This window comes from Gavialis gangeticus, unplaced genomic scaffold, assembly GCF_001723915.1.
Source record: "Gavialis gangeticus isolate Ggan-Ray unplaced genomic scaffold, GavGan_comp1, whole genome shotgun sequence".
Lineage (NCBI taxonomy): Eukaryota > Metazoa > Chordata > Crocodylia > Gavialidae > Gavialis > Gavialis gangeticus.
Genome location: NW_017729030.1, coordinates 48,266,871 through 48,294,054, shown reverse-complemented (window position 1 = coordinate 48,294,054; position 27,184 = coordinate 48,266,871). Strand labels below are relative to the sequence as shown.

Here is a 27,184-nt window from a genome sequence, read left to right as displayed (position 1 = left end):
CCCCCCCCCCACCCTCAGGTCCATGACTAGTGCCTTCTGGGTTTGGGGAGAAAGCCAGGGTCCCCTGGCAGCATGCGGGGGGGCCACCCACGTTCCTATGGACCACTCCATCTGCTCCACCATCTCAGCATTCATGAGATGCACCTGGTACCTTGAGGTATGTAGAAAAAACATTTAAAGCTATGTCTATGGTTGAAACCCTGATTCTCTGAATCAGCATTGAATCTTCAGATTCAGTCTAATCAAATTGGGGCAGTAATCCAAATCAACTAATCAAATCACTGTCCCCTGAATCAGGCTAAATTCGAATCTGAATCAAATACAGCACACTTCTCACACCACTCCTGCTTATCAGTCCTTGCAGTTCTGCCACCTTCTGAGAATATTACCTCAAAAAGTAATGGTCACTAAGAAAAAATGCATAAGGGAGGTACAGACAATGAGGTCCCATTAGCTTCAGAGGACCCTTCTATAAATGTGGTTAGCATCATATTAAAATCCCAAGGATAAAAAGAATCCCGGATGGATCATCCTAAGAAATCCTTGTCCCATCAGAAACTAGAGAAATTTTAAGATAACTGGAAAGGAACATGGAAATAGATTGTGGTCTCATTCTTAAATGAGTCTTTATACCAGTTACATTTTGCCACGTAACCCCCTCCCCAAGTGGACGGCTTTCTAGAGTCAAACAGATGACTACAAGACAACTTAATCTTAGAAATCTAATAGCTGCATTGTCAAGTGTTCAGAGGTTTGAGAGAGGTTTGTTCAGAGGGAAAGCCAAAAGCTCTAATAAGTAGATCTGTTCATAAATAAGATCACCTTGGTCCAGTAAGTACTGTGAGGATCAGAGGAAATGGAAGACAAGTATAAAATAATCCTTTTCCCAATGTTAAAACAGACATTTGCTAAACATCAGTCCCTGTTCCCTCTCTCACACAGTTTGGAATGCACATTGTTCTGGCCTGTGGCAAACATCCGTGTCTGAATGACCCACTCAGAATATGTTGGATGAGGTAGTGAAGGCTTGACCAATCAATTACCCATGGTAATCTCCAGACTTCAAACTCAGATTGTTTCCTCAAATGTGTTTATACCTCGTGCAGCATAGACTAGGTCATCTCATTTTAAATGTTCTGTGCCACAGAAGGCTTCTTGAACCCAAAGTTGAGTGTGCTTCCTTGTCTATTGTTCCCTATAGAATATGTTTTAGTACTTTGTCTGGGCTACTGTAAATGTCTCAAGATACAATATTTCCGTGATTTTCTTTGGAAGACCATGCTACCATCTGATAGCAGAACTCTTTGCTGATTGGCATATATAAAAATCAAACTGTAAGAATTATCTTTTTGTTATAAATCAAATTAATTTCTGTTTGCTTGAGAGAGATGATATGCCCTAGTAATTTCCATAATTTCTATAAATGGTACATAAGGTCTTTGATGTAATATATCCAAAAATGACCAAAAAATACATCAAAACATTTCTATTAATTCATGAAATTAAGAAAACCTTTTTACATTTTCTCCTGTCACTGATTCCATTTGCCTTATTACTTTCAGCCTCCAGCCCACAAACTTGGTGGCACAATCAACAAACCCCTTAGTGGCTGTTTCATCTCTGCTCTATTTGATTTCTCCACTCTGAGTAAATGATTAAGTTTTCATGCATTGGTTCAACCAAAATCTATGTTCACTCAACCACATCCTTTATTGATTACTTCTACTGCAAACAGTAGGCCAAGTGTGATATACATAATTGGACAGTTGTCAAGGGATGTGGGTGTTAACAGTCCTGTTTTCCCAGTTGGAAACTGGAATCACCTTGATACACAAATATTCTGCACTGTTTCATTCTCATTCTTTGGACCGAGGAGTCCTTTTCCACAGAATATATGTTTTTAACTCTCTAAGGTCTGGTTGAATGGATTTAATGATTATACCATATAATATGCTGTTCAAGTTGCACCTGTGCACTGCATATAGAAAACTAGAAAAACTGGAATTAATATTTGTCTAACACTTTAACCTTGTATTTTAACTTATATAAATCATGTTCTATGCTTCTGTGGGGAAATATTTGATTTTTCTCCCTTTTGGAAGAAAGATAGATTTCCAAAAATTGCGCTTCTGATTCTAAAATTTAGAAGCCCTTTGATATTTGGCAGTTGCTAACAGTGCAATCAATATATTTCAGATCTTGTGCTATTTAAATAACTAATGTTAATAAGTAGAATAGCAGTCATTTAAAAATGTGTGTCTGTGACAGCTTTGGACACTTTAAACACTGTGTCAATTTTGGGGTATTTTGGCAGCCTACTGGAAGAATGCAGCTAACTCCAAACAGATAAGTGGCCACCACAATACTGTAGATTTGTGCTGAGACTTCACTGTTTTTCCTGCTCAGTGGCAGCAGCTTCTCTAGTCTGAATACTCTTTTTTTTCATAAGCCAATTAAGGAATTCTGGCAGGCTTAGCCCTGCCAAATTCTGGAAACATGTATCTCTAATATGTTTTATATTAAAAGCTGTAATTTAAATAAGGCTCAGTCAGTCATTTGCAGGTGGAATGTAATTTAAAGGTGTTTTAAAAAAGCATGAAAATAAATAACTGTTATTCCTCACTTATAAAAACTGTTTCTGTGCATTTCTAAATTAAGCCTGGCATTTTTTTTTCTTTTTTTTTTTTGGCTGGCTTATTGGCTTGACATTTAACATACTTCTACAGTAGAGACACAGGTTCACGGTTAATATTGAGGTCAGCTGCAGTGACACTCACAGCCTTAAAGAGAAAAAGAGTGCAGTGCCTCACTCACTAGCAAACCCAAGCAGCTGATTCATATCTTGTAACCATAGTGCAGAGCTGCTATATTGTTAATATGACCAGTTTTATTAAAAAATATGTGCAAATGTTATTGTCAGAGTACATTAGCCACTTTTCAACCTAGATTCAGAAGTGACCTCAGGTTGTTTAGATCTCATTGGGATTTCTAGGTGACACCTGCAAGCCACAGTTTATAGAGTAGGCTATATGACTGCTGCAGCCTGTGGTCTACCCAGCCGAAGTGCAGCATTACATTCTAAGGGAGGTTATCAGCATACACGACTTTAGAGTTACTGCCATTATATTGTTGCTGATATTCAAGAGAGGAAAGGATTCTAATGTAGAAAGTGATTCTCATTAAGAACAGAAACAGAAAAACCTAAGAGCAAACATCATCCCCTGCCCTGAATTGGTTGCTAGGTTTGGGTCTAGCTTGTGTACAAAAATGTGTGATCAAGTACTGATTAAATAAAACATCACTTTAAGAGTGAGGGAATCTTAGAAAACCCATGTGAAGTAATCATCTCTTTTTCACTTTTGGTACTGAAAAATAATACAATATTCTACAAATTTATGGCAAAGCCAAATGGCCTAATTTTTCCCTTAGTGGTCACTAAGTATAAGAGAAGCAACATCTATGCAGATGAAAACAGAATTGGATTTCAAATTTCATCCCAAAGCAAATTAGTAAATTCATTTCTATGGACCATTGCAAAATAAGACTCACATGAGACACAGGGATAGATACTCAACTGTAGTCTGTTGCTGTATGTAAAGAAACCATCTCAATAAAAGTTTAATTAGAATTGTAATTTGTTTTAGCCAGGGAAAAGTGACTGAGGCTATTAAGTACTTGGAAGAGTTTGTGAAGGTTGCCAAGAGTGCTCATCTAAGCTGCAGCCTTGTGGATGCATGTGTATTCCTTGGAGATATCTACAATGAAAAAGTGAGTATAGTTATAATGATGATGCCAAACAGCTGGTTTTACTTCAGAGTCAAGACATAGTACTTATATCAGATTGTCCTGTCAGTTTGATGATTCTCATATATTTTGGTTTATATAGGAGTTTCTTTTCATTGCCAAAGAAGGGCTATGAATTGAAACTCCAAATCTGAAAATATGACAACTTTGAGGGCAAGATTAAAATGAATTCCTAAATCTAGAAGCAAATTTCACACATAGCACATAACTCTATTAAGAGTCAAACCAAAACCCCAAATCAAGACCATCACAAATTTTTACTGTTGTCAGAAACCTAGATGCAGATTTGTAGCTCGGACCCATCTAGACACATTAATAATTAAATTACAAATACATGTATATTGTAAGTTGTAGCTACTGCTTTTTGAAAATTAACAAATTGACAAAAAAATGTCATACTTATTTTGTGGCAATCATAAGCTTTTAAGCCTCATATACTCTATGGCTTCTGTTCATCAAAGTTGTAGGAAGTGGCTTCCAGTAACAAGTCAGTCTGTCAGAGGGAATAAATCAGCAGTGAAAATATTCTCTATATATCCCCTGCACTCCATTTTGTGACCTCAGTTTAGCCTGTGCAACCCAGAAAGAGAGAACAAAGCTAAAGCCAAGGTTGGAGAGTACTCAGGAAAAGCATAGGTTTAATATATCTCCCACCTGCTTCAGCTCCTTTCAGACTCTGCCCAAATCGTTAAACTGACTTTCCTATGTGGGTTCCAAGGTAGGCAGTAACATTCTAGGAGTGAGCCGTTTCACCCTTCTGTACCTAAGTGGCACTTCCATAGGAGAATAGCCACAGGGAGTGTGTGATTCAGTAACAGGATGTTTCCTGGAAAGGAGAGGGTCTTCAATTTTGGCCTTGGGCCCTATACCCAATGTGACAGAAACTATCCCATTGCTGTTTCTCAGTTTATCCAATTAATATTAAAGGCAGTGTACAATAGGAATTGAGTCCAGCGCCTAGGGCCCCCTCCTTTCTGGGCATTATCCCTCTCACTGGATATGTCTACTCATGCATTAATGCACAGTAATTACGGCACATTAAGTTTAGTACCTGTAATAACCAGTAGTAACTTAATTGGCACTAGTGCATTGTAGCACCAGCACACGTCTTTTAAGTGATACTAATGCACAGGAGAATAAGTCTACTGTGCATTAGCACTCTCACTGTGACACACTAATGCACAGTAGAATTAGTCTACTGTGCTTTTAGCATCTCTGAGTCACATACTCCCTCTGACTTATTCTTCTCCCCAGGCTCACATATTTTCCCGGCTGCCCAGTGAGCCAACAAGGTTGGAGGGTGCTCCAGGCAACACCTAGCCCATGACTTGCAGGTTAAAGCACTTAGGTGGGAATTGAGAGATGCAAATTGAAACCCCTTCTAGAGAAGGATGGGCCCAGAACTAAGGGCTCTCACTTCCTGGGCAAGTGCCCTAACTACTGATCTATTAAGCTAAAAGGTAGAAGGGCCTTTTTTCTCATCCAAACAGTTGATAGTTGTGGGGGGTTTTTTCCAACTAAAGTTTTAGGACTTACATGATGGCACATGCCTAGCCAAATCTTTTTGTCACCCCAGAGTCTGCACAGCAATAGTGGACCTTCTAGGCATGTTCATAAGGCTTACACAGTAGGGCTGTACGAACCTTCAGTCCCTGATTCAATTCAGCATAGATTCAGCCCAATTCGGTGACTGAATCTCCAAATCCAGACCGAATCAGAGGAGCCTTTAACCCCTCTGAATCAAATCGAAGCCCTCCGAATCGATTCAGAAAGATTTGGAGATTCGGACATAGGGACAGCTTTAAATTTTTTTTCTACATACCTCTAGGTAGCAAGAGCTCATGGGTGCTGTGATGCTGGGGCATATGGAGTGTCCCACAGAAGCACAGGGGCTCTCCAGCACACTCTGCACTTCTGGTCCACTTCTGGGTCCACTGAGGAGCACACTGGGGGGTCCCTGTGCCCCCATGGCTTGGTGACTAGTGCCTCCTGGGTCTGGGGGGGGGAACCGAGGGTCCCCCTGAGGCCAATTGATGAACTGGGTGGTGTGGGGGGCACCCCAGCATGCTCTCTGGTGGACCTGGAAGTGGACCAGAAGTACTTCTGGTCCACTTCCGGGTTCACCACTGAGCATGTGGAGGGCCCCCCCACACTTCTGTAGGATGCTTCATGTGCCCCAGCATTGCAGCGATCACAAGCCATGCCTAGTACCTTGACGTATGTAGAAAACACTTTTAAAGCTGTATCTATGTCTGAATCACTGATTCTGAATCAGAATCAAATCTTCAGATTCAGATAAATAGAATCAGGGACAGTGAGCTGAATCAACTGATCGAATCACAGTCCCTGATTTGGGCCGAATCAGAATCGAATAGAGCCTGCTTCACACACCCCTATTACACAGGTGGAAATAAAATCTAAACTCTGCATATATGTCAGTTGTACTTGTGTGGCTACCAATGCTACTGCCCTTTCATGGGTAGGAGATCTGCCCACCTTGTGCTACAGTGCTGAATTAATCAAGCAGATATGTAAAATATCACTCAAAGGACAAAAGTATCAATTTTGAAGCCAGCTCTTTTAAAGTTGGAATGTTACATTAAATCATGTGGAATTGCCCTCATTTTCGTGTAATACTGTCCCAAATAAGCTATGAACCCAGATTTTTTTAAATGCGAAATGAAGAAAAAATATTGTCTCCTTAAAATGCTGGTAAGTAACAGTAAGTAACTGAGTAATAGCTTCTACAACAAAAGCCTCTGATGGAGGAGGCAGCAGGGATAGAAGCATATTCACAGACAGCAACCTGAGGAGCAGCAAATACAGTATTATTTTCAGTTTCCCAGATAGAAGCAGAAACTGCTTATTACCATATTTCTTCACTTATACATTTTTTCTGCACACCTTAATTTCCAGCAGCTGAATTTTGGGGGAAAGTGCATATTGTATATGAGAATATACAGTAATAAGTAATAAAAAATGTACAAGTCTTGTTTATGCACAAGCTGAAAAATGCAGAGTAGCATTTTCACCATGAATAAATTGTCAATAAATCAATCATTTAAAACTTTGTTTTCAATATTATTAAAGACATTCCCTAGTTGCCACATTAATGAACAGTAGGGTGACTAAGATGGGACAACTAGGGCACCAGTGCAGAGCTGCTGAGTAACACCTCCACTGAAAATTAACAACTCAGGTAATGAGAGTTCAGTGTTTTGGGGTGAGGTTACATGTTACACTTAGACAATGCTAAATCTGTGGAATGTTAAGTGGTGTTAAAGTTCGAATGTGCTTCATGGGTGACTGGTGCCTCCTGATCCTGGGGGGGCACCAGGAGTCAATCGCCAGCTGGGGGAGGGAGGGGAAGTCCCCACAGCAGCCAATCATCCCTGCCGGTGGAAGTGCCAGCGGCAAACCAGAAGTGCCGGTGGCAAACCCAGAACTGCTGCTGGTGCTTCTCTCAGCACCCCCACATTCCCGGGGGGGCACCAGCTATTGTCCCCCACACCCTGGCCAGCTAGGGCCAAACTCAAGGCCGGCACATGTCCCCCCTGTGCCCCCCCCAAGCATTGCCTATGATGTGCTGTGAGCAGTCTCATGTTAAAGATTAATATTGTTTCTTGCCTGTACTGCTGTGCCTTGCCACTGGGCTGGCAAGCAGGGGCACAGCTAGGAGCCAGGTCACCTGGGCTGTGTCCCTGCTTGAGGGGGAAGAGGGGAGGCGGGGAGGGGTGCATCCTGGGATGCTGGAGGACTGCAAATTGCTTGCTTTATCTCCATGGAGCAGACTGAAGTTACCCTGATGCAAGATAGGTAATACAGATGAGAGTTAATGTTCACTTAAAGTGGCATAACACTGAGACCCACAGAAGGCATTTAGCATCAGTTAACCAACTTTAATGTGTGGATGCTTACATTTTAAGTGCCCTTAGTATAGTCTAAGTGTAACCTGTAACTTCATCTTTATGTTAGTATCTTAAAATGAGGAGGCTTTTTCAAACTGTCTTTCTGAAATGCAGTGTTAAAATTTCCCACAGCACAATCCTAGTCTTATAAGAAATACCAGAGAACATATAATCACTTAATTTGCAGAGTTCTGTTTTCATTAAGGTCTTTTGCAAGGGATGTACTACTTTCCTTGTTGAGATGATTGCTATTTTACTATTCAGTTTCTTTCTCTCTATTTGGAAATAGGTTTTTGTTTTATTGGAATATGTGACAAATGCATATCGTTTAATTTTAGTTGTAGTTTACTCTTATTTTTGTGTTAACTTTTAACATAAATTTAAGAGCATTTCATTTTTTCTGTTGATTCAATAAATTGAAAGAGATGCTTTGAGGAAAATATATCTGACTTAAAAGAACTTTCTGTTTTTAGATGTGGTCCAGGCTACACAAGCTTAAAAAGAGCCTACTTTGGTTGGGGGGGAGGTGTTAAGTGACTGGTGCTTTTTTATATTTTATCCCATTAAGTTTCATATTCTGTTTCAGGAATAAATTTTCCTTTGTATATGCCTCACCAGTAAGGCTCATGGATTTCTGTATGCATGAAATATATTCTGACCCCTGGTTCCTTCCCACCAAAAAGCCTTCAAAACATGGGAAAATAGGACATAGGACTAGAAGAGATGTGCTATGCCATAAAGTCTCTGCTGTCACAGGCAACCATATCATATAATCTCAATCATAAATTTATCAACTTTGATATTAAAAGTATTTAGGATTTTTGTTCTAAAGCTGTATATGCCATTGAGGACAAATTAACTGGCCTGTAGTTTTCTAGATCATGTTTTTCCCTTTTAAAGTGTAAGTACTATATTAGCTCCAGTTATACAATATGACCCCAAACTTGGTAGGTTTATTTCAAATCCTTACTACCAGACCTGTAATTTAATGTGCCAGTTTTTTTCAGAATTCTGGGATGGGAACTATCCAGTTCCCACAATTTGAGCACATTAAGTTCTCTAAATTTGCTTCATCTCAGATAGGGTAATTTCCTTTGACATACTGTCATTTTCATTCCATCCTACCTCTGTCCCCACCATCTTAATCCCCATCATCTTAATTGAAAACTTAAGTAAAGTATCCATTTAGTTTTTGAATCAACCATACATTATCTTTAATATCAACCTCTTCTTCAGGTCCACTTTTTTTACGTTCTCTTTTTTATTTGTACGGCAAAAAAGCTTTTACTATTTGTAGTTTCCCTTAGAAGTTCTAACTGAACTTGACTTCAGTCATTCCCACTTTTCCCAACACTTTGATCCCTTATCCACTTGACGCTTATTTGCAATATCCCCTTTGAAAAAGTAACTCACCAAATAAGGTCTGGAGCCCTTCCCTACAATCTTCTTTTTCCCCCCTTTTGCTTGAGGTGAAAATTCCAAATACACCTTTAACATGAAGATTGTCCAAGCCTCCTCCATATTCAAGGCTTTGCATTCTTTCATGCTCTTGACTTTACTGCCTGATTTCCTTAATTCCTCAGCTTCCGCCCACCATATTTTTTATCACTATGGAATCTGGTTTCATGTCATAGACAGGTAGTTCTAATTTATCTATTTTGTGGCACAGGCTTCTCACTTTAATATCCACGTCTCAGTTATTTCTCATTGACCTCTTCTAATTTCCTAGCCAGATTAGATAGGGTCCTTTCACTAATTATGCCACTACCTCATCTCATGAACATATTTTCTCGTTGTTGTCCATCCTTCTACCATCTAATGTTCCTATACCTATTGTTGCACTCTTGTTCTTCCTTCATATTAAAATCTAGGTATAACAGTTTGCACACATTCCCAACTTCATTCCCCTGTTTCTTAATTTATACCTCTTCTTGATCTCAGAAAGGGACCATCTCAGGTACTCAAGTTACCATCCACCTGTCTTCCACAGTCTTCCCAGGCTTCACTCTCACAGAGGCATTGAAATCTCTAGTGGGGGGACTAGTCAAGAGAAAAGGTTCCAACCAGCTGACAGCTCTGAAAAGGTATTGTATTCCGGGAACCATGTGCTAGGGCTACAGAATGCTACACAGATTAGAGGGATAGAGCCAGCTTGCTAACCCATAGGTAACCCTTCATGGATGTTAATAATAGGAGCATAGGAATTACAATACTGTACCATATCTATGGTCCATCTAGTTAAATATCCTTTCTCTGCTGGTGGTCAGTACTAGCTTCTTCAGAGGATAATGCAACAATTTATGTAGAAAGTTATAGAATAATTTGCTTCCAGGACAGCTTTCCTCTTAACTCAGAGATTGGCTTTCTGTTCTGAAACATTTATGTTTTTATTTGAAAGAGGTTCTGTTTCAAAATACTGTATTGTGTTTTTCAGTATTTATTATTTGTATTTGGGATTTTCTTGTTAATTGTTTACTTAATAATTGATCTCAATGCTACCTTGGAATCATGTGTCCATAGGACAGTTATACACTAATTATACAGTAAATTTATTTTATTAGTTCTGGATTTCTCACTTTTCATTTACAGCTAATGATCATTTGTTCAGCTGATATGACAAAGTTGGGTAGAAGTTTGCAATCTATCTTTTCAATACTATTTCTTGCTTGATATATTTTTATCTTCTCATTTTATTTAATTTTTGCCTACTATTGACAGTTTTAAAGTTTTCATTGGGCACGTCTACATGTGAGCATTTAATGCTCATTAACCCTATTTCAGGCACATTGAGGGTGCGCATCTACACATGTGTGCCCTTAATGCACCTTAAAATGGCAACTTCAGGTTAATCATGCCTAAATTTGATACTTGCATAAAGCAAGTACCAAATTTTGGTGTGATTATTTATAGCAGATTAATAAAGAGCCTTCAGTGCTAGGTCTGCCCAGACACTAGGGGGCCAGCCGGAGCCCAGCCCCAGGGCTCCTGGCTGGCCACCTCACCTGCTCCGGGGCTGGGCTGCTTTCTGGCAGCCCCTAGCTGCAGGCTATAAAAGCCTCCAGCCATTTTGTGCCTTCAGGCACACACACCAGGAGCCTGGACAAATCTGTTGCTGTGCACAGGAGTCCACCAGGCCCCATGTGCTCCCCTGGACAGGACCCAGAGAGCCTCTGCCCATCCTGTCCCCTTAGCTGGAGCTGCTTCTTGGCCACAGATGAGTGTTGCAAAGGGCTGAAATTTGCTACATCCTTTGCCTAGCCCTGAGATTCCTCCCAGGGCTGCTGGCCCTGCTCTCTATGGCACCAGGGCCAGCACCTGCTCAGCCCTAGCTCTATCTCTTTTCAGGCACTGTGGTGAAGCGCCTCTGCCATGCAACTTCCCTCCCTTCCCATGCCCCAATCCTGGGTGCTGCTGGCAGGCCTCCAGGGCTGGCATTGCAGGGACAGCCAGGTGGAGGCCCAGACAGCTGGTGCAGGGAGCATGTCCAGCACATCCTCCCTGTTGAGCCCAGCCCTGCCTGCATACTTATACCCATTCCAAGCACCTGGGGCCCCAACTGGACCCAAGAGGAGGTGTGCAACTTTGTCATGCTCTGGGGCCAGCCCAACATCCAGAGGCAGTTCGTGCAGGGTGGGCACTTGAATACCCATATTTATGAAGCCATTTCAGCCAGGATGCATGCACGAGACTACACCTGGATGGTGTGGCAGTGCCACATGAAGGCCAAGGTTTTGTGGCCATGGTTGGTGGCTGTGACTGACTTCAGATATTGGTCTGGTCATACCTAGAAGACCATGCCCTTCATGTGCCAGCTGACCCACATTTTGGCACCCTGGGAGCCAGGCTACACCCCTGTGAGTGCCACCAGCAAGGGTGGCCTGTCCTTACCTGTACCCTGCCCTGATGCCTCTGGTGACACATCACAGGAAGAAGGGATCTCAGGCCTTCAGCACCCCACCCCACCCACCTTCCCAGCTGCTGCATCAAGGAACCCTGCCCAGTGGCTGCCTCACCCTCAGCCCATCCCCACACCCCACCACCAGAAGCAGCCACCCATGCCACTGCCAGCTGCCAGCTGCATCAGCTCCCACCTGGGGGGCAGGGGGACCCTGACCAGGTACCAGCCTGCCACTCACCACAGGCCATGGACACCAGGCACAGGTGGACACCATCGCTGATGGGGAGCCCCAGCGGCAGTGTCACCAGCCCCAGACACATGGTAAGTCCTGCATGGGTGACCCAGTCCTCAGCCTTGCCCTGGGCCTCTGCCCCCACTTCATACCTGGCCTGGCTGCACTCCCCTGGGCCCATGTTCACCCCATCACAGCACACATAGACCCAGGACACAGTTCAGAAATGTATTTAGCAGCCCATGTCCCTGAAGCTGAGCAGGCACAGGCCTCTCACATGCCAAGGAAGGCATCAATGCCAGCGGGGATGTCCTCCTCAGGAGCAGGGCGCAGGGATGTGTAGCACTGTGACAGTTAACCCTCCAAGTGGTAGTGGAGGATGCAGAACAGCCTGGACTTCTCCCTGTGCTGGAGTCTGGAGCTGCAGCAGCAGGTGCTACTGGGAACCTGGCCTGGCCCACCCTGGGAAGCGGGTAGGGGAGACAGGCTGTCGGCAGCCAGCACTCAGCAGCCTGCTGGCCTGAGGATAGCAACCAGGGCTAGGGGGCATGCAAGCAGTGCAGCAGCAGGTGCAGGAGGTATGGGAGCTAGCCTGGTAGTATGAGGACATCGCCCAGAAGACCACCTAGGAGGAAGCACAGGACTGGGCGAAGCAGGCGCTGGGCCCAGCTGGAGGCCCTGGAGCAGTGCTGTGTGGAGCAGCCAGGGCCCCTGGGTCCCACCCACCACTGCACAGCAGGCCCCCACGTGGGCCCCAAAGGAGGGCCTCCACCGCATCCCACCCATAGGAGCCCCTGGCATTTGCTGTGACCCACAGACTTGCAGGGGAACTGTCCCTGGCCAGGGTGCTGGCCACTGCCACCAGACTGTACACCTTGGGTGCCCCCACTCCACAGCCCCCCACCCCCTCCAGGATTCAGACAAAGACTGAGACTGCCATATGTAGTTTTCAGTTTGTGAGGAGGGTTTTTTATTGTTGGTGGGTGGGAAGGGTGGTGGAGGGGCTCTGTGTATTGCGGAGGGAGGGCGCTCTGTTGGTTGAGGGGAGAAGTGAGAGGAAGGGGGTGGGGAGGTGCAGGGAATAAAGGTTTTAATTATAAGGATGTGCATTTCCTGGAATGGTACTGGGGGGGTGAGCAAAGGGGAGCAGGGGTGTGGGCAGCAGGGCAGGTGGGTGTTGGCAGGGATGGCTGGGCACTTCTCTATTTTCTGGCACTCCAGGTGGGATCAGAGCTGGGACAGCAGGTCTTTAAAGGTGACCTGGGTCATCTGGAATATGTCATCCCACTGGTTGTTGTCCCATTCCTGCAGCACAATGCACTGCCACCAGTGCTGGCTGGCACAGTGGGTCCAGAGGTGGTGGGGCTGGTGGAACAGGAGGGCAATGGTGGTTCCAGCAGTGGTGCCCTGGAGCCCATGGTTGCTGGGGCTGGTGGGAGCAGCTCCGTGGCAGCAGGGGCCCTGGAAGGCCATGTACCACCCATCCAGCAGGTGGGTGAGGGAGTCAGGCAGTGGTAGGTGGCCAAGCAGCAGAAATGCAGAACAGCAGTGAGTGAGCAGGACAGCTGTGGCAGCCCTGAGGAGTGGGGGACCCTGTCCTAGGCCACCAGGGCCAGGAGCTGGGACAGGCAGGGCTGGGAAATGCAGCTGCAGCAAGAGCAGGGCAGACATGTGCTGCCTGTGTCTCTGCCACGCTGCTGCTCTGACATAGGAAGTGTCGTCTGAGAAGTTACAGTGCAGAGGGTGTACTTTTAAGATGGCTGCCAAGTGCTGGCAGCTGGCTCTGGCTTCAACATGGCTGCCAAATGCTGGCAGCTATGTGTCCAGAAGCTAGAGCTCCCCCCAGTGGCCACAGGGGTATATGGCAGGGCTGCACTGACCTGGGACTATAGCCCCAAGTCCCACCACATGTAGACATCTGCCAAAAAACACTTTATGTGCATTAGTTTAATGCACATTAAAGTTAAGCCTGCTTAAATTCATGTGTAGACACTCCCACTCTGTCTTTATGGAAGATTGTCTCCATATCCCTATTCACTGTCATCATCATGCATCTTTTCTGTTTCTGCCACATCTTTTTTTGAGATGGGTGACCCAGATTGTAACACAGTGTCTCAAATAAAGTCATTCCATTCATAGATTAACATTACTTCTATATCATACTCCATCCCATTCTTGATGTTTCTTAATATTTAGTTTTCTCTTAAAATTTTACATTTTTTAAGGCTGCTGCATATTTAGCAGATGCCCTCACTGAGCTGTCCATATTTATGTTAGATCTCTTTCCTGAGCTGATGTAGTTAATTTAGAACCCAATAAAAGTTTTAAGTAGTTCAAATAATATCTTCCAAAATGCACTATTTATCCTTTTTCAATATTGAATTTAATTTGCTGCTAAGTTGCCATTATCCTCACACAGTTATGTCCATTTGAATTTCCTAACCATCATTCCTCCTCTTGAATAAGTGAAAGAACTTTTTATCCTCTGCAAATTTGCCACCCAAAGCTTACTGTTTTTTAGAGAATTAAAAAAACATGTTAAACACCACTGATGCTTATGCAGGACCAGGTAGCACCTACCTTTTTTAATATAGGTGCATTCTTTGAGACCTTCTAGGTTTTTATTACAGTGTCTCATTTTAATTAGATTGTATGTATTTTCTAGCAATTAAGCCACTTCATTTTCAGGTTTCTTTAGAACACCTTTATATAGCATCTAGGTCTCATGATATTTTACTTTTTAAATTATCAGTTTGTTCCAGCATCTGTTCTTTGAATCTTCCAATTCTTATAGTATTTTTGTACTTTTTTACCAGAAATGATTAAGCTAAAAATTGGCATTGCCTTCACATGTTTTATGATGAAAACGTATGCAAAAAAGTCATTCTTCTTCTAACCTATGTCCTTATTTTATTTAACTGATCCCCTATTTACTATTAAATTGAACTCATGATTTGGAGATCAGTGGATTCTCTTAGAAGCATCCTGTACTGATATATTTAAAAATGGGTCTTTATGTTCACCCTTAATTTTTTTATAGCTTCACATTCCATCCTTACCATTTTAGACTTCTTTACATATTTGCCTGCTGTAGATGTGCTCCTTTTTGTTGGCTATAATTGGGCTTCCATTTTCCTAATATCTTTTGCTTGAATACCCTCCTAAACTCTACTCATTAATCTATACTTCTTTGTAAGTTATTTTATAATCTGTTTTTTTCTTCTTCATTATTTATTTATTTAGGCCAGACAAAATCAACTATTTTCTTAAGTATGAAAGATTCTGATTTCTATAATTTTGACTGTGGTGGGGTGGGGGAAAGGAGTGGTGACTAGCTTTTTTTTTGGTTTAGTTTAGTCTCACTATTCTGGTTTTACAATCCTTCCTTACTTAAGACTATTTCATGACTTAACAGAAATTGTAATAATACATAATATTTATATAGTGCTTCATGTTTTCAAAAAGCTATGAAAACTGTGACTAATAAATACCCTAAGAGACAGACAAGTAGGTAACATTATCTCCATTTTACAGTTTAGGAAACTGAAGCAGAAAAGTGAAGTGACTGGCCCAAGAATGTGTTCTGAGTCACTCTGTGGGCTGGATCCTTGTGGCTGAAAAAAGGAAAAAAATATAAAATAACATATGAAAAATTGCTATTTGAAAAATTAAAGCCTTTTTCCCTTTTCTTTTCTTTATTAGGGAAACTACAACAAGGCCTGTGAATATTTCAGTCAGGCTTTTGAGGCAGCAAACACTCTAAGTAACTTGCCCTTGGTGGATGAAACAAAGGTTTATTATGGCATTGCAAAAGCTCATAACATGATGGTGGCAGTTAACAGCTATACAGAAACTGCAGATCCCGTCAGCGTTGAGTACCTGCTGGCATGGAAGGAGAACAGAAGTGACATGTGCACTGACCCTTTTACAGTCGGTAAGACATTGGTTATGAAACGCATTAGTGCTGCATTGTCTTTAATGGTTAAGTCATTTTTCTTGTAGAGTTTTATTAAATTATTTGCTGAGTTTAATCCTATTGGATTACCCTTGTATTGGATGGAGGTTAGATTCACTTCTGTGTGCACTTATTTTAAAGATCAAATTAAATAGGCTTAAATACAATATAGAAAAGAAAACAGATAGCAGTAATCTATTTTAGATGCCAACTCTAACATTCTCAATGCTCAGTTCTCAGATCATCACAATTAGAGGCAAACAAGTGATGAATCAGTTTAATCAAATGATGACCAAATGAACTTTCAAATCAATCTTCGCTTTTAGTCTGTTCTAATAGGACCAGGATAAAAATAAATTCTCTGTTGTTAATAAGAAGAAATATTTTCCCATTTTTCCCAAATGCTGAGTATGTTCCCTGCACATTCAAGCATATTTTTGATGTCTCTTGTCCACGAGAATTATACTTTTTAGCCAAAGAAACATAAAAAAAGAGTTTTCCCTTATTTCCTTTGTGTAATTTCTTGTATCAAATAGCAGAAATGTGGGTGAAGGAAGATGGACCTTTCCTTCCTTAATTAATTTTCTTTGGTTTTACTTTCTCTTTGGTTTTTATTTTTCCTAATAAAAAGATTTTTTTAAAAACCTCAATTCAGCATTATCTACCTTTTAAGCACTGGTGCTATTTTACTGTCTTGTACTGAGGATATTCCTGTTCTCATTAAAGAATATAATTTATAGACCCTTATACTTGGAAAATAACCTGGGAAGAAGTGACTGTTAGAGCAGTTTATATTGGTGCAGTAGATGTTTGGCTCTGCAAAGGTATTATTTGTAAAAGACTGTGCCCAAATTAAATCAGTTTCTCTTTTAAAGGCATTTTGCCCATATTTTCCACGTGTGTTTACCTTTTCTGTTTCATGGAATTAGAAAATTTATATGTAGCTTCAGTTGTAATTTTCATGTAAAAATACTTGATTAATAGTTTTATTGCTGAAGATTTTGACAGCTGAGTCAGAAATAGCTGAGGTTTTTTTTACTGAGACAGTATAAAATTTCAAGTCAAAACTGTGGGGCAAGCATGTTTACTACATTTCTGCTCAAATGGCCAGAATTTTTAAAAAGTTAACAAACTTCGATGAGGTTTCAGAGATATACATTTGATGAAGGTGAACATGGCAGTTTGTCTGTATATATTTCATTTTTAAAGCACACGCGTCCAGTGCACTCATGTTCAGAATTGCTCAGCCAGCAATACTTATAGGGGCCACATATGCCCCTTGAGTTTCTTCATGCATCTGATCAAGGACCTAAAGGGTATGGTAGTGCCATGTTCTCCTTGGTTGTTCTCTCCGCCTGTGGCTAAACATCAGAACTTGCAGTACCCCACCCACTTCCCTAACTGTGCTGTTTACCCATTGTTTTATAAACTGATAGGTATTTATCAGTCAGGGTTTAGTGTTAGTTAGCTTTAGTTGTGCTTTTCATAGCATTTCCTTTCTTCTACCTACAATGATAATCTCTGAAAACTTGTCTCCAGGCTTTAGAAATTACTGCTCCTGCCAGGAAGCAATGTCTCTTCAAGCCTGTTATACTAGTTCTCATCTGTATGTAGAAGAGGAGCATATAGAGAGAGATGTGCAGTCTGTAAATCATTTTCCAAGAGAATGAAAGAAATAAGGAATTAAAATATTCCTGATGGAAAAATCATGTTGTCACTCTTCAGAACCTGGAATGTATAGGACAGAAACTTCTGAGCAGGCATCATCTAAAATGCTTCTCATAGCTCCTCTGTCCATGGATCCCTGGGAACAGATATTTCCATCTTGTCTAGTAAAAACTCAGAGGATGGTAGTTCTCCTTCTCTGTTCTGTCTGGTATCAAATTTAGGCATGAGTAGTTAAAGCACAGTAATGCACATGTAGACACAACCCAGCATTAACTTTAGTGCCGGGTCTGCCCAGCCACTAGGGGCACATGGCAGGGCTGCAGGGACTTGGCACTACTTTAGTGCCAAGTCCCAGCATGTGTAGACACCAGCCAAAAATTGCTTAATGGGCATTAGCTTAATTCACATTAAATTTAATTGCCCTTAAATGCACATGTAGATGGTGTTCAAGATTTGGGCACACTATATGACATAATAATGCTTTCTATTTTAGTTTCAATTCCTTTCCTAAAGATTTCTGACAATTACAATGCTGCACATTGGGTACACCTACACGAGACACATCAATGTGCATTAGTCTAGTTTACTGTGCAGTTCAGGTATACATCTACATGTACACATCCTTACTGTGCAGTAAACTAGCCTAATCATGACTAAATTTGATAACTGCAAATGGAGATATCAAAATTAGTCATGATTAGTTAAAGCACATGTCGCAGTGCACGTGGGTGCCCTGCATCTAAAAGCAGAAATGGCAGGAGAGACTCCGAGTGCTAAGAAGGGGGAGGCTCAACTGCCAGTCACCAGGGCAGCACAGGTGCTGGTTGCCAGGGAAACCAAGGGGGTCAGCTGACAGGGAGGGGCAGGGCTTGGCCCCTTCTTAAGCCCAAGCATAAGGCCAGGAGGGCAGTTCTCCTCCGGCGGCCGAAGGAGGAGGAACTCAGCCAGAGCAAAGGGGAGAACTCTGATGGTTGGAACATCCCCTGGTTCCTGCTGGGGGATTGATGCTCTCTCTGTCTCTCTCTGGTAGGGAGGATTTCGTATTTTTTACCAGAACGGTCTAGCTTTTATGTTATAGCCCGGAGGCTTTGTGTTTGTGTTTACTGTTTCACCGGAGGACCGGGTGAGGCTATTAGGGGTGGAGGAGGCCTCATAGGAGCTCCATGATAGCGTGGGGTCTCCTGGCGCCGGAGAGGGCGCAGCTTTGTTTGGGGGCACATTGGCCCAGCCCCAGAGTTAGGGGGCAGCAAAGAGCCCCAACAAAAGGGGGGCAGCAGGGAGCCCCGGAGCGAGAGGGGGGCAGCAGGGAGCCCCGGAGGAAGAGGGGGCAGTGAGGAGTCCCGGAGCAAGTGGGGGGAAGGGAGAAGCCCCGGAGTGAGAGGGACAGTGGGGAGCCCCATAAGTAAAGAGGAGGGCCAAGGTGTAGGGCAAAACCATGTCAAGTACCATCTGCGAGGCTTGGGCTGCAGTATAGGGGAGGAAAAAGGAGCTGCAGGTAGCACCCCCTGACACTGGGCAGATAAAGTGGGCAGCCTCCTGCTAATTACATCACTCAATCAATTAAGATCAAGGTGTGGCAGGTGAGTAAGCAGGCGGTTAGCCCAAGACAGGAAGGCGGAGCCACCAACAGAAAGGCTCCAGCGCGTCAGTCCTGTTACAGCACAGTAACGCATGTGTAGATGTGAACCGCCACTAAGTTTAGTGCCAGGTCTGCCCTGCTACTAGGAAGCCAGCTTGCTGGGAGCCTCTCCTGTCACAAGTCTGGGCTGCCTTTGTGGTATTTGTGCTATTTTGTATCCTAGGGCACGCAACACAGGAGCCTGTATAAACCTACTGCCTGCACAGGAGCACTGCAGGCCCTGTGTGCCCTCTAGGACAGGACATGGGCAGCCTTTGCCTGTGTTGTATCCTAGCCAAAGATACAACATAGGTGAGTGTTATAAAGGGCTGTAGCCTGCTGTACCCCCTGCCCAGCTCTAAGATCTCCCCAAGTCTTCTGGCTGGCTGTCTCTGGCACCAGAGCCAGCACCTACTCCCTGCTACTGCTCACCCCCAGCAGTGTCTCCTGTGCTTGCAGGTGCTGTGGCACATTGCCTCTGCTGTGCAGCTCCCAGTCCCTGACCATGCCCCTGTACTGAGCACTGCTGGCCTCTGTCCAGGGCTGGCCACACAGAGACAGCTGCATGGGGGCCCAGAGAGCTGGCCTGGGATGCACCACCAACATGTCCTCCCCACATTTCCCATCCAGGCCCAGCCCCACCGACTTGCACATGACTGAGCCTTCCCACCCAGGGTCCCAGCTGGAGTTAGGAGGATATTGGAGACCTCATGGCACTCTGGGGTGATGCGGAGGTGCAGAGGCAGTGTGTGTGGGGCAGGCATACAGGAGCAAGGGCACTCCCAGTTGGTGCAGGAGTGCCACATAAAGATCAAGACCTTGTGGGCACAGTGGGTGGTCATGACTGGCCACAGTCATTGGTCCAGTCATGCCTGTAAGCCCATGCTCTTATGCAGGAGTTGACCAGGATGTTGGCACCCTGGGACCCAAACTACAACCCTGCAGTTTACACCAAGGCTGGGCATTCAGCACCCCACTCTGCCCACCTCCCCGGCTGCTGCATCCACTAGCAGCTTGGGGAGCCCTGGCCAACAGCTTCCTTGACAGCTCCACAGCCCCAGACCCTGCCGAGAGGAGTAGCCAGCCATGACACCACCATCTGCCAGCAGCACCAGCTCCTTCCTGGGGGGTGGGGCCCTGGCTGGTGTACCATGTACCATGGGCCAAGGACACTGGGCACAGCTGGACACCATCGCTGAAGCCACCAGCCTCACCAGCCCCAGCCACATGGTAAGTCCTACACTGGAGGGAGGGCCCTCCCAGCCCCAGCTCCACCCCGTTCCTTGGCCCTGGCCCCTGCCCCACCCTGCCCACCCAACCTGCCTGCACTCCCCTGTCCCCATGTTTCCCCCCCACAGCATGCAGAGAGGCAGGACACAGTTCAAATCTTTATTGAGAAGCCCTTGTCCACACAGTTTCCTCATACCTGAAGGAAGATGTCAATGCTGGCAGCAATATCTTCCTCAGCAGCAGGGGGAATGATGTATAGCACTGCCATAGGTAGTCCTTGAGGCAGAGATGGAGATTTTGGGGCAGCCCAGGCTTGCCCCCCCACACTTTGGTAGCTTAGAGTCCCAAACCAGGAGCACAGGTGTACCCGGAGCACCAGCAGGATCAGCAGCAGCAGGGTGTAGTGAGTTGTGTACCCCTCACCCTGCACAAACAGCTCATCATACACTGCCTGGGGCACATCCAGCAGGGGCATGCTTGGGATGCAGTGGTGGTGCAGGGCCAAGCTGGCCCTAGGGCACCTCCTCCGAGTGGCCCCCACTGGGGAGGACAAGGGTGCAGCCAGCCCTTGCCCCAGTTGTCTGGGAGCCCTGCACGTCCCGAGCCTGGGTGCCATGGGCTGGGTGGCAGGGTAGCAGAGTGGCTGGCCTGCAGGGGGAGAGATGGGAAAGTGGGGTCTGGAGCCGTGGCAGCAAGTGCTGCCAGGAGCCTGGCCTGGCCTGGCCTGCCCTGGATAGGGATAGGGGAAGTAGGCTGCCTAAGGCTGGCACTCATTGGCCCACGGGCCCCTGGGAAGCATGCAGGGATGGGGGCTCGGCCAGTGGCTGCCTGCACCCAGGCTTGCCTAGCCAAACTTACTATGCTCCCTGGGCACCTATGTATGGCCGAACTGTGATCTGAGGCCATGCAGCACATGACCCCTGGTACATTTCTGAAATGTTGCAAACTCACAAAAGGCTTCTGTCTTTTGCCTCTGCAGGGCCAACATCTGGATGCTGGCAAGAAGTTGCAGGCCCAGTAGGGATGCAGGCTCCAGGTCACTGCCACCCAGTGCGGCAGCCCACCATATTAGCTGTGTGCAAAACGGGCCATATTCGATTTGAATTTGTCCCAAATCAGGGACAGTGATTCGATTCATTGATTCAGATCACCATCCCAATTTGATTCAGCTGAATCCAAATCTGGAGATTCGATGCTGATTCAGAGAAGCAGCGATTCAGCTATAGGCACAGTTTTAACTGTTTTTTCTACATACCAGATGTGGCTTTTGAATGCTATGATGCTGGGGCAGATGGAGTGTCCCACAGAAGCACGGACCTGGAAGTGGACCGGAAGTGCTTCGGGTCCACTGCCGAGCATGCTGAGGACCCCCCTCCTGTGCTTCGGTGGGATGCTCCATCTACCCCAGCATCTCAGCACTCACGAGCCACGTGGTACCTTGAGGTATGCAGAAAAAACATTTAAAACTGTGTCTATGTCTGAATCATCAAATCTCTCCAAATCAATTCAGAGGGTTCCGATTCAATTCAGAGATTAAAGGGTCTCCTGATTCAATTCAGATTCAGAGATTCCGCCACCAAATCAGGCCAAATCTCTACCGAATTGAATCAGCGGCCGAAGCTTTGCACAGCCCTACACCATATGCACCAGGTGCGCCAGCAGTGGGCTCAAGACTGCATCCTCCTTCTCCAGTGCCTGGTGGAGGTGGTCAAGGAGTGCAAGGTGCAGGCAAAGGTCTGGCAGGAGGAGGGCCTGACCTGCAAGCAAAGGTGGTGGGAGGAGGTCATTGCCCAGGAGACTGCCCTGGAAGGTGCACAGGATCAGGCACAGCAGAAACACTGAGTCCAGGGGGAGCACCTAGAGTTGGAGTGGATTGAGCTGCTCAGGCATCAAAGGGCCAACCAGGTCCAGGCAGTGGAGGCCATAGATGATGACCGTCAGGTCCTGAACACCCTCCTGGATCTGGAGGTCATGTGCCCAGCCCCCATTTCTGGCTCCTCAGTGCTTCTGGCAGCCAGCCACCACCCTGCAGCAGGCCCCTGGCCCTGGCCCAGCCCCCACCCCAGGTCCCCCACCACCCACCAGGGCACAGCCCCACCACTTACCCTGAGGCCACATGCCCAAGGACCCAGAAGTGCCAGGCACAGCACTGCAAGGGGACACTGGCCCTGGACTCCAGTGACCAGAGGGGGAGCTGTCCACCCTTGAAGAGCACCATCTGGCATCACCACACAACAAGCCCACTGCCCACTGCAGTCGCCATGCCCCCCAGACCTGCAGGGGAACAGTGAGAGGCTGGGGTGTTGGCCACCTGCCCCCAGGCTCTACAGCATAGGCACTCCTACTCTGGGGCAATAAAAGACTGAGACTTGTATATAGTTTGCACATTGGGAAGAGGGATTTTTATTGTTGGTGGGTGGGAAGGGTGGTGGAGGGGCTCTGTTTGTTGGGGAGTGATGGGGAAGGGGGAAGGAGCTATGTTGGTTGAGGGAGAGAGGGAAGGGGGCTCTGTGTTGGAAAGACAGGGGCAAGAGGGCTGTATGTGTTGAGTGGGGAGGGATCAGGGTGGGGTTTGTAAGAGGAATAAAGCTTTTTTTTTTAAATGTACATGTCCTGAGAGTGGTGCTGGGGATGGGCAGGGGTAGAGGGTGTGTGGGCAGCAGGGAAGATGGGTTAGAGCAGGGAGTGCTGTAAGAGGTGGTCCACCAGGGTCTCCTGCACCTGGAGCCCTGGCCCCCAGTATGTGGCTCGCCTGGGGCCTCACTAGAGGGGACACAATGCTGCCACTGTCACTGCGGTTCATGCTTCCACCTCCAGGCCCAGTGTGCCTCCTCTGCCTATGCATCCCTAAATGCCTCTCCCTGGGCCTCACAAATATTGTGCAAGCATGCACGCTTCAATGATGACCCGGGGAGGTTTCTCTCGGCCACCTCAAGGTGGGCCATGAAGGAATGCCAGTGGCCTTTGAGGCAGCCAAAGGTGCACTCAATAAAGGTGTGGGTTCACCACAAGGCACCAGTTAAAATGGGCGTGGTGAGGTTCCTGGTGCCCAGTGTAGGGCCTCATCAGCCATGGGAGTAGTGGGTAGGCTGGGTTCCTGATGAGGAGGGGTGAGATAATCACAGTGGGCCAGTGGATGACTGAGGCAGCCAAAAGGATCTGGGGACCCTGTTCCTGGGTCCCAGGGTCAGGGGATGGGGATGGGGATGGGATACCCATGGCTGAGAAGCTCAGCTGGAGCAGAAGCAGAGCTGCCACATGCTGTCTGTGTCCGTGCCATTCTGCTTCTCTCAACACAAGAAGTGTCTTCCCAGACTGCACAGTGCGGGGCTGCGTTTTAAAGATGCCATGTCCCCCTGTGGCCACTGTGGGGAGCTTCAGTCTCCAGACCCAACTGCCAGCACTTGGCAGCCATGCTGAAGCCAGACCCAGCTGCCAGTACCTGGCAGACATCTTTAAAATGCAGCCCTGCACTGTGCAGTCTGGGAAGACACTTCTTATGTTGAGAGAAGCAGAGTGGCACGGACACAGACAGCATGTGGCAGCTCTGCTTCTGCTCTAGCTGAGCTTCTCAGCCATGAGTACCCCAGCCCCTGGCCCTGGCACCCGGGAACAGGGTCCCCAGATCCTCTTGGCTGCCTCAGTCATTTAAATTTAGTGCCAGTTCCCTCCAGTCCTTCCATGTCCCCCTGTGGCCACTGGGGGGAGCTGGCACTGGAAGTTCCCTGCACATGTAGATACTTGCCAAAAATTGGTTACTGCGCATTAAGCTAATGCATAGTAAATTTAGTTGCAACTAATTGCACATGTAGATGTGCACATTGAGCCAGATTTAGAGAGCACCGTTCGTCATTAAGAACTCTGGACTTTCAGTGAGCTTTGTGAGAGTTCATGTAGTAGCTATCTCAAATTTGTGTCAGGGATCCCATGTTTCATATGCTGGCTATGTTCAAAAAAGGTTATGAATGAACATGTCTTAAAGAGGAGAAGGTTCTCTGACTGGGTTCTAAATTCTGTGCTAAATTTTGAACAAATAGCTATATGTTTCTCTGTTTCATTTCTCTATCAGAACAGCTTTTTTGTTAGGGAACAGTTATTTATTATGTCCCATGGCACAAGAAGTAGGGGTGGAAATCAAATTATTGGTGGCATATTTAAATCAAACAGATGGAAATTCTTTTTCACACAATGCATAATTAATAACATCAATTGCCATCACTTATAGCAGGATCCCCTTTTATAAAGATGTTTATAGCGACATTTTAGTTATTTACACTAACAAAGTATACTGCTGAATCAGACTTTCCTATGAACTAGCAAATATAAGCCAAATATTGTACCATGCATTTACCTTGCCTGGCAAAAGCACTCATAAGCACACTATACTGCTTCATATTCCCTACCTCTAAGACCTTAAACAGTGCAGCCATGCCTATGTAGCAGTGAGGATACCTAATTAGCCCTGCTCAGGGTACTGCTGCCAGTTACAGTAAGACTGAAGTCCAGACATTGCCACAGGGCCATCAGTAAGAGTGACAGCTTTCTCTACAAGAGTGCAAGTAGTTTTTTGAGCAATGTTGCAATATTAGAGTTATATAGGATAGCTAGTTAGAGTTCAATACACACATTCACCCACCATTACTCTATAGTAGAAATGGTAAGATCTAGTATTAATTTGGGTAATGCTTACCTGCACTTATTTTAATAGATGCCTCTTAGCCATCTCTAAGTCACTGTTTGGAGTCAGAAATAGTGTAAGTACTCTAGGAAAAACAGTTCCTTGCCTTACAGATGTCTTATTTCAGTTTGAAGAGGTTTTGTCCATATGTATTCCATGATTTAGCCTCCTTTCCTGCTACTACAAAGCCTGAGGAAATCTGGGCTCTATATTGGTAAAGTAACAACAAAGGGGCAGCTAGGGTCACCCAGCTCAGGTACATTGAGCAAATATGCACCAGTAGTGGAATGAAGAACACATCTGAAAGATGTACAATTCCCTCAAGGTCAAAGACCATTCACAACTCTCAGAGGTTTGATTTAAGGATGCCTGAAGATTCATGAGGAAATTGTGAGTGTATGGTTGACACTTAGCTCACAGTTTCAAAGTTAAATTCACAGCCATGAAGGCTGTATCAGGGTTGCCAACCCAAGACATTTTTTACTAACAATCTGCAAACTTTTTACTGTCAACCAAACTTTTGTTTACTGACATATGTTTTACATAATATAAATGTAACCCTTCTGCCAGACCCTGGACAAGGGCGAGGTTCAAACTGAAAAATTTGGAGATTATCAGTAAAAAAATTGCCCTGGGTTGATGACCCTACTTGACTGCAAGAATAGCTTTACACCATGCTATGCCCACCCCAGGGCCCCCTACTCACCCCTACACCCTGGTATCCCCACCTGTACCTCACACCATGTTGCCTCCTCTAACTCACCCCGTAGTTTAATCCCCACCCAGAGGCATAGCATGATATTTCAGTGCATAGACCAGAGGTTTGGGGGGAGAAGGAATTATGCTGAGCACTGGAGGACAGAAGTGAGGGGCAGGGAAGTGGAATCTTATCTTTCCCTGTTCTTTGCACTCAGGGAGCAGCTGCTACAGCTCCTGCTGTAGCAGCATGAGCTTGGCTGCTATAGCTGAAGGGCAGGCTTGCTGTACCCTTATGCAGCAGCCCAGCTGGTACAGACTCCACAGGGCCACTTCAGGTGCCCTTTTCACTCCCACTCATACACCCCTACAGATATGCTTCTGGATGCAGGACTGCATCTCCTACAGAAAATCTTAGGGGGGATGCATTCCACTTGCCTCCCACTCCTCCCCCACAGATACACTATGGGGCATAGGGCTGCCCCTGCCCATCTTCCATGGCTTGGCTGCACAGGGTTACCCCTACCATGGAAAAAGGGAGGAAGCTATAGCAGTGCCCCCTCTAAATTGGCACCCAGTTACCCCACTACTGCTCCCACTGTTCTCAGTCTCCCCTCTCCAGTCTCTGGCATGGACCTCCCACCTACCACACCTCCCCTCCCCTCAGCCCCTTAACCCTGTCCCTGTTCTGCTCAGCCCAAGAACTGCTTAGAAACTCTGCAGCAAAACTTGCTAGGGTGAGAGGAGAGAAGGAGCTACAGATGCAGTTCACAGAAGGGCTCCGAACAGTGCTCCCACCTAGACACCAGGTGGTGTTGCTCCACTTTCTCTGTCCAGCCTCAAAACTTGCCCTGAATGTAGCTTCATTCAGACAGATTTTGAAACAAACTCAGTTTTTCTGCTTTTTACGGATGACTTAATTTTTCTTATGGACATCATGGACAGATGTTTCAGGACTGAATTTTTAGGGACTATACAATAAATTTAGACATCTGGCAACCGTGGGCTAGATACAGTATACCAAAGTGTAAGCTTCAGTGCTAGATCATAATTTTGGGTCTAGAAGTGACCCGTTAGTGGGTTCTGTTGCAAACTGCATGGTTGAATAGTCCAAATCCTGATTTACATGGAACATTTCCTTCTCCAGAGTTCTTTACTGATTCTAATATTCAATTTTTGTATGAAAACATTATTTTTGTATAATGAAGACACTATACCCTGTCAATTCACATGGCTGGTTTAATATTTTCAGCCTCAAAGATGTGTTCTCCCTCCTCTTTTTCACTGCACATGATCAGCTTCCTTCTCAGGAATCAATATAGAAATGTCTACCCATCCCAGACACAGAAATTAAATATTCATAAGAATCTGTATACTTCATTGGTTATTAGCTATGAAGGAAATTTTAAACATTCAAAGGAAAAATTAGTTTGAAAATTTGCAATTTTGAACTTAGTTTGATTTCATAGTTTCATAGTTTCTAGGGTCGGAAGGGAC

General features: G+C 45.3%; 1 protein-coding gene across 2 annotated transcripts in view; it reads left to right on the top strand.

Moving 5' to 3' along the window:
• TTC29 (tetratricopeptide repeat domain 29) overlaps positions 1-27,184 on the top strand; it is a 242,579-nt gene that overhangs the window by 131,189 nt on the left and 84,206 nt on the right. For both annotated transcript variants that reach the window (XM_019522168.1, XM_019522167.1), the window contains 2 exons: positions 3,645-3,768; positions 15,545-15,776. In XM_019522168.1, coding sequence (XP_019377713.1) covers positions 3,645-3,768; positions 15,545-15,776 — 356 coding nt within the window. The remainder of the gene's footprint in view (positions 1-3,644; positions 3,769-15,544; positions 15,777-27,184) is intronic.